This window comes from Salmo salar, chromosome 02, assembly GCF_965601325.2.
Source record: "Salmo salar chromosome 02, fSalSal1, whole genome shotgun sequence".
In the NCBI taxonomy this organism is placed as follows: domain Eukaryota; kingdom Metazoa; phylum Chordata; class Actinopteri; order Salmoniformes; family Salmonidae; genus Salmo; species Salmo salar.
Window position 1 is genome coordinate 69,777,986 of NC_138292.1, and position 7,698 is coordinate 69,785,683.

At 41.7% G+C, this 7,698-nt stretch overlaps 1 protein-coding gene and 1 long non-coding RNA gene across 6 annotated transcripts; one reads left to right on the forward strand and one right to left on the reverse strand.

Moving 5' to 3' along the window:
• Positions 1-336: 336 nt before the first annotated feature.
• On the reverse strand, positions 337-3,820 carry LOC123730771 (uncharacterized). The gene is made up of 2 exons (XR_006762201.1): positions 3,718-3,820; positions 337-500 (listed from the first exon to the last, which is right to left on the reverse strand). It is a non-coding gene; the product is annotated as an uncharacterized LOC123730771 (long non-coding RNA).
• LOC106596317 (uncharacterized) lies at positions 2,611-6,553 on the forward strand. Of its 5 annotated transcripts, none has more exons than XM_045708607.2 (4): positions 2,611-2,662; positions 3,824-3,912; positions 4,978-5,186; positions 5,494-6,553. In XM_045708607.2, exons 2-4 carry the CDS (start codon positions 3,825-3,827, stop codon positions 6,178-6,180), a joined length of 984 nt encoding a protein of 327 aa, XP_045564563.1. In that variant the 5' UTR covers positions 2,611-2,662; position 3,824; the 3' UTR covers positions 6,181-6,553. The 5 variants fall into 5 exon arrangements, with proteins under 5 accessions (XP_045564563.1, XP_014043100.1, XP_014043098.1 ...); XM_014187625.3 differs by lacking the exon at positions 2,611-2,662 and adding an exon at positions 3,075-3,394; XM_014187623.3 differs by lacking the exon at positions 2,611-2,662 and adding an exon at positions 3,076-3,394 and having other exon boundaries at positions 3,734-3,912.
• The last annotated feature ends 1,145 nt before the right edge of the window (positions 6,554-7,698 follow it).

The window sequence follows — 7,698 nt, forward strand, 5'->3', positions numbered from 1 at the left end:
ACAGAGAACTGGTAGTGGCAGTGTTAGCAATGGGCCTACTTCTCTGAGAGTATATATAGTTCCCTATAATCCCCAGCCATCAGCCTGTTAATGACCTCAGATCCTCAGACTGTCACTGTGACCAGATAATTAGCCTGTGTGTGTGTGACCAGATAATTAGACTGTGTGTGTGTGACCAGGTAATTAGCCTGAAGGCTCGGGATCAGAGTGAGTCATCTAGGGACATGTCAGTCAGTATACAGACGTGTGAGAGAGGAAGAAAGAGGAAGTAGGGGTGGAGCTTAAATAGTTAGTTAAATCAAATACAGGTTCAACTGAATGACAACAGAGACAGAATACAATATGGAGTTTTATTGAATAGTTTGGGGTAGCCTCATCTCCGTGGAATACTCCTCAGAGCCAGATGCTGGTGACAAGTTGCCCTATGCTGGAAGAACGGGGATGCGATGACAGGCCTTCAGTTGGTGGTGGGGAGGTGGAAGGTCGTTGAAAGCCTGTTGCTGCAAAATAGCAAGTGGGAGACAAAGTTTGAGTTGACATAAATACTCCCCTAGATTCATGCTCATTGGTTGAAAGAAAGGAAAGTGATTATTGCACGAGTGAGCCCATAGGTTAATCAGCAAGCGGGGTGGGATTGCCTTAGTGTGCCATGCTCATAGGCTGAAGTGAATAGGTGATTGACATTCTGCATTCTTGCTAATAGTAAAGGAGGAGGAGAGACGTGACACCATACTGATGAGGTAACATTATCGACACTACCATACCTGCTATGCTGATGAGGTAACATTATAGACACTACCATACCTGCTATGCTGATGAGGTAACATTATAGACACTACCATACCTGCTATGCTGATGAGGTAACATTATAGACACTACCATACCTGCTATGTTAATGAGGTAACATTATAGACACTACCATACCTGCTATGCTGATGAGGTAACATTATAGACACTACCATACCTGCTATGCTGATGAGGTAACATTATCGACACTACCATACCTGCTATGCTGATGCGGTAACATTATAGACACTACCATACCTGCTATGCTGATGAGGTAACATTATAGACACTACCATACCTGCTATGTTAATGAGGTAACATTATAGACACTACCATACCTGCTATGCTGATGAGGTAACATTATCGACACTACCATACCTGCTATGCTGATGCGGTAACATTATAGACACTACCATACCTGCTATGTTGATGAGGTAACATTATAGACACTACCATACCTTCTATGCTGATGAGGTAACATTATAGACACTACCATACCTGCTATGTTAATGAGGTAACATTATCGACACTACCATACCTGCTATGCTGATGAGGTACCATTATAGACACCACCATACCTGCTATGCTGATGAGGTAACATTATAGACACTACCATACCTGCTATGTTGATGAGGTAACATTATAGACACTACCATATCTGCTATGTTGATGAGGTAACATTATAGACACTACCATACCTGCTATGCTGATGAGGTAACATTATAGACACTACCATACCTGCTATGTTAATGAGGTAACATTATAGACACTACCATACCTGCTATGCTGATGAGGTAACATTATAGACACTACCATACCTGCTATGTTAATGAGGTAACATTATAGACACTACCATACCTGCTATGCTGATGAGGTAACATTATAGACACTACCATACCTGCTATGTTAATGAGGTAACAGTATAGACACTACCATACCTGCTATGCTGATGAGGTAACATTATAGACACTACCATACCTGCTATGCTGATGAGGTAACATTATAGACACTACCATACCTGCTATGCTGATGAGGTAACATTATAGACACTACCATACCTACTATGTTAATGAGGTAACATTATAGACACTACCATACCTGCTATGCTGATGAGGTAACATTATAGACGCTACCATACCTGCTATGTTGATGAGGTAACATTATAGACACTACCATACCTGCTACGCTGATGAGGTAACATTATAGATACTACCATACCTGCTATGCTGATGAGGTAACATTATAGACACTACCATACCTGCTATGCTGATGAGGTAACATTATAGACACTACCATACCTGCTATGTTGATGAGGTAACATTATAGACACTACCATACCTGCTATGCTGATGAGGTAACATCATAGACACTACCACACCTACTATGCTGATGAGGTAACATTATAGACACTACCATACCTGCTATGTTAATGAGGTAAAATGATAAACACTACCATAGATACCTGCTATTCTTATGAGGTAACATTATAATCATTACCAAATGCCTGCTATGCTAATGAGGCAGCATTATAAACACTACCCTATAAAAAACGATTGTGTTTATGAGGTAACATTATAGACACTACCATATGAATAAAAGCGATGTGAATTATATGCGTTTATGAATAAAAAGTAACCCTAGACAAGAGTTTCTAGACTGTGTGTGTGTGTGTGTGTGTGTGTGTGTGTGTGTGTGTGTGTGTGTGTGTGTGTGTGTGTGTGTGTGTGTGTGTGTGTGTGTGTGTGTGTGTGTGTGTGTGTGTGTGTGTGTGTGTGTAAGCGAGAGGTGTGTATAAGGAAACTATGAGTCACTGTGAAAGAACCAGTGGTATGGTGTCATTCTACACTTCTAGAGAATTGGGGAGGTAGGACTTGAGGTACTGTAATAATATTTTCAAACCTCGACTCAATCAGCAATAAAGATTAACAAAGTAAACTGTCATGGATAATGTGAACATTTTGGATAATATGATGAATATAAATACAGCATCAAAGACAATCAATTGCATTGCCAAATATGTGTGTCTTCCTAGGGTAATCCTATTTTGTAAACTTTAAAACGTTTTTCTCTCCGTCCATTGTCTGATTTGTGTTGTGCTTTCTAAGTTATGCTAGCAAACATACAGAAATTCACTCGTGATAAAAGTTGGCCTCCAAGTTCATTTCATAAATGTACAGTACCTTGCCGCCTTTTTACCTCTAATGCTAGAGGGCCACCTGGCGTCCTTACTGTAAACTACACTTCCCCATTTTTATGAAAACATAATCACCGTAGACTGTCATGTGACCAGCAAACACTGGGCTTGTTCCGACATTGCAGCCGACTGACTGATCTACAAATCACCTTGCATCATAAATAACGATATTATTATTTGTAGATCAGTCGGTCAGGATTTGATGCTACCGAACACGGCCACAGCTTTAACGAGAAACAGAAAGTTGACCGAACTAAGGTTGTTGTGACGGTATGATAGAAACGACACTGTTACACAGCGCTCACCTCCATCATTCTGAACTCTTTTGAATGAACACCAAGAACCAACGGAAGTCGTTTTGAACCCACGTTCTTGCTGTATGCTGCTTGCACGGTTTCTAAGAAGGTACCGTAAGTAGGTCGACAAACATCGATGCTAGCTACAGTTATACCAGATAATGTTATTTAACCAAATATTTTTTAGATCCATTACTGGGAGTTACAGGTTAGGTACTGTTTGTAGCACAGATCATTTTCGACCAACCTTAACTTGAATGTCCAGTTTCAGGTGGTGGGTTTGAATTTAGAAAATGCTCAGTTATTAAAATAAATGTTTTGCTCCATTAAGTAAATTCAACAACGTGTACTGCGCCATCTTGTCTATTTAAAATCTCTCGTTGATTGAGACAGGTCCACCCTAAAGTGCAGCATGTCATGATGACACTCATCTCTTCTTACCGTCCTTGTATTACAGACTTCCCATCTTTCTCTCTTTCCCCCTTTCTCCCCACTCTGCTTCCCTCACTCTCTTACTCCCCCTCTGTCTTTTCCCTTCCTCCATCAGGATGTCATCATCTCTTTCCCGACCTCGTCATGTGATCTGGGAGACAGAGGAGCTGGTGGCCTACCTCTACCCCCTGCCCTGGACCCCAGGTAGATGCATATTCTTTACCACAATACCTAACTCTGGTCCAGGGCCCGGTTTCCAAAAAGCATCTTAAGGCTAAGTTAATCGTTAGAACTTTCGTAGGAGCATCGTTAAATATCCAAGCTGTTTCCCTAAACCATCGTTATTAACGCTGCACTTGAAAACGCTCGTAATCTAACGCCTGCCTCAGACCACTTGTAGAACAGCGTCGGTAGATGCATTTTTTTGCCCTCCTGTGTCACTTAATATACAGAAAATCTCAACTAAACATAGAATCACTTGGTTGACCCATCTCTACGACCACTGATAACTTCAGAACAAAAGTTGACTACAAAGAGGAAGTTGCCAATGTCTTTGCAGTTGATACAAACAAGCCACATAGACAAAGAGCCTACTGTTTATAGTGTATATGTGTTTTCAATCAATGTGAGACAATATATCCACAGGAAAGTATAATTCCTTCAACCTTTCAAAGTGCACGTAGTGCATTCAGATTCCTATCACCTGAAGCATGTGCAGAAACATGTAAACATGTGCAAGAGCTCGGCAAGTATGCATGTGTCTCGTGCATGTATTTTTGTCTTGTGCGCATGCTTCAGGTGATAGGAATCTAAATGCACTACCTGCGCTTTGAAAGGTTGATGGAATTATACTTTCCTGTGGATATATTGTCTCATATACCGACCAAAAGGACCAACCACACAGGCAACCAGTAAAGTACATTCAAATATAATTGTAATTTTATTCAACATTCTGGCTTGTAGAAGTTGAGAGGAAACTGTCCTGATTCAAACGCTCATTTCTGCCCAGTGTAGAATTCAATGTAATTCATCGTTGGGTTTCCAGCCAGGTAACACACCTCATGTCAATCCATTGCTTTTACATTTTATGAAAGTCAGCTTCTACGCAACCACTGAACATGTACAGTGAACTGTGCAACCCTTCTATAGTATACTATCATCCACTATATCTTGCTGTCTGGCACCCTATCCTCCCTATAGTGCACTGCATAGGGAAAAGGGTTCCATTTGGGACAATCTTTTTCTTCATATATGGAATATCAATCATAGGCACTACCATCCTGGAGCCGAAGACCCCCAGGGGCCCTGATGAGGAACCAAGCCCAGCTCAGGGCAGTCTCTTCAAGCTGGGTGAGGGAGCCTACCTGAGGTTGCTGCTGGGGGCCAGGGAGGTGGGGGCCCTGCTGTGTGAGAGGCTGGGGGTGAAGAGATGTGCCCTGGTCTGCAGGCCCCACCCAGACAGTAACAGTCCACCCCAGGTCTGTTGTGTTTGTACTCTGCTCTACTATTTTCTACTTTATTCTTATTCTACTCTATTCTACTCTTTTCTACTTTACTCTTATTCTACTCTATTCTATGCTGATCTTTTCTATTTTTCTCCATTCTATTTTATTCTACTCTTCTCTATTCTATTGTGTCTCATCTAGTTTTGAATAAAACTGGCAATATAATTTATGTTGATGAACAAAAACATTACATTTGTGTTTAGATAGCACCATAATTCTGTCCTCCTTTCTAGTATGAACAGGTAACCTAGTAATAGTCCCTGTTGTTATTGACTCTCAGATCCGGGTGCTGCCACTACACGGCCTTGACAGCGATTGGCGCCCCCACCTGGTGGGAGATGAGCACTACACCCACCACGACCCCGGCTACGTCACCTCTAAAAGCGGCCCTCGCTGGACTGACACGTCCCTCCAGGAGATCCAGGCCGAGATTCGGGCCCAGCTCCCTTCCCCCAATGCCCTACCAAACCTCACCTTCCTGGGGGAAGACCCATCGCACCCCGGCCTCTTCTCCCGGATCGTCCGTGGAGAGGAGCAGCAGTGGAGGGTGTGGGAGGATGAGGGGCACGTGGCATTCCTCACCCCATTCCCCAACGCCCCTGGCCTCACCGTACTGGTCCCCCGTCGACCTCTGACCTCGGATATATTTAGACTCGAAGAGGCAGATTATACGAGTTTGGTACTGGCAACCCAGAAGGTGGCCAGGGTTTTGGAAGAGGGTCTCGGAGCGTGGGGGGTGGGGTTGATATTCGAGGGGTTTGAGATTGACTACGCTCATGCTAAATTGATACCTCTGCTCTCTCCTCCCTCCTCTCACCAGGTTGATAGGGGCTCCACCACCACCACTGGCTCTCCACCTCCTCAGGCCCAGTTTAGTGCCACCTATCCTGGGTTTGTGACCTCGGAGGATGGCCCTGAGGCCAGCCTGGAGTGTTTGAAGGAGTTACAGGCCAAAATCACACAGTAATGATAATGTATTGACATGTTATGAAATATGTATGTAATTGCATATTATGAAGGACCAGAAACTGGGTGATTATAGTATTGATGTATTGCACTTGACTACATACATTCCAATTGGTTGACTTGGTGATGTGATAGCTTTTTTCAATACTAAGCCTGTTGATTCATGTACATACTGATTTGGTATACCAAATTCTATAGATGTGACTGTTTCTGTAAATCATTTTATTATCAGCTTTAAATAGGACAACAATCAAGAGCTTTATTTGATAAACATGGTACTGTAAGGTTTTTAGACGTTTCCTTTGAAAAGTACTTAACAGTAGCATGGAAAAATACATGATTGTTTGATCAAAATAAACATGTGATTTCTATTACGTTTTGTAAAGTTTATTTTCAGATGATATTAGTTAGAGTACAACAGGCTGAGAAGGAGAAAACGGAAAGAAGTGAACCGCCATCGTTCATTGTCAAATGTTACTATACGTATGTCATTACTCATTATCCCTCTAATTGTATTAAATTAGTACAAATGACCATGAAACCAAGCACCTTCATATAGGGCTAGTTCACCCAAATTACAAAATTAAGTATTGGATTCCTTCAAAAGTTTACATTTGAAACAGTGGCCATATAGACATACCTTGTACATAGACAGTTTTTTTTCTTACCCTGTAAGCAATGTAATTTAGTGAACTATCCATTTAATCATTATATTACATATGCTTCAGTCATATCATTGAATCATCATCACCCTGTGTTTTGTCTCTCAATTATGTTTGGTGGGATCTATTTACAGAGTTCAGCGCTCACAACACATATGCATATTCCCCTAACAAGGTCTTAAGATCTCTGCCTAACAAGGCTTCTAATTGGTCCCTCAGTGTTTCAATTAAGAGGTTGAATTAATGAGCAGTTAAGTGGTTAATTAGCAGGTTATAAACAGGGCATTACCGGAGGCTATCATTATACAAAGACTGAGGCTGCATCTCAATACTCTACATGGTTACTTTTCAGAGAAAAAAAAAGACGGGGCTCCACATCTCAATACTCTTTCCACGGTTATTAGAGAAACAAAAATACTGGGGCTTCACCTCAATACTTTTCCCATGGTTACCAGAGAAACAAAAAGACTGGGACTTCATCTCAATACTCTTTCCATGGTTACCAGAGAAAGAAAAAGACTGGTGCTTCATCTCAATGCTCTTTCCATGGTTACCAGAGAAACAAAAAGACTGGTGCTTCATCTCAATGCTCTTTCCATGGTTACTAGAGAAACAGAAAGAATGGGGCTTCATCTCAATGCTCTTTCCATGGTTACCAGAGAAACAAAAAGACTGGTGCTTCATCTCAATGCTCTTTCCATGGTTACTAGAGAAACAGAAAGACTGGGGCTTCATCTCAATACTCTTTCCATGGTTACTAGAGAAACAAAAAGACTGGTGCTTCATCTCAATACTCTTTCCATGGTTGCTAGAGAAACAGAAAGATGGTTAAGGATAGGATTGAGGGAGGGGAAGCT

What these genes read in the sequence shown, in the direction of transcription:
- LOC106596317 (XM_014187623.3), top strand. Translation starts at nt 3,360, where the DNA reads ATGCTGCTTGCACGGTTTCTAAGAAGGTACCGTAA. An exon ending in TTTCTAAGAAGGTACCGTAA is followed by an intron (nt 3,395 to 3,733) that starts GTAGGTCGACAA and finishes CTTGTATTACAG; the next exon opens with ACTTCCCATCTTTCTCTCTT. An exon ending in ACAGTAACAGTCCACCCCAG is followed by an intron (nt 5,187 to 5,493) that starts GTCTGTTGTGTT and finishes ATTGACTCTCAG; the next exon opens with ATCCGGGTGCTGCCACTACA.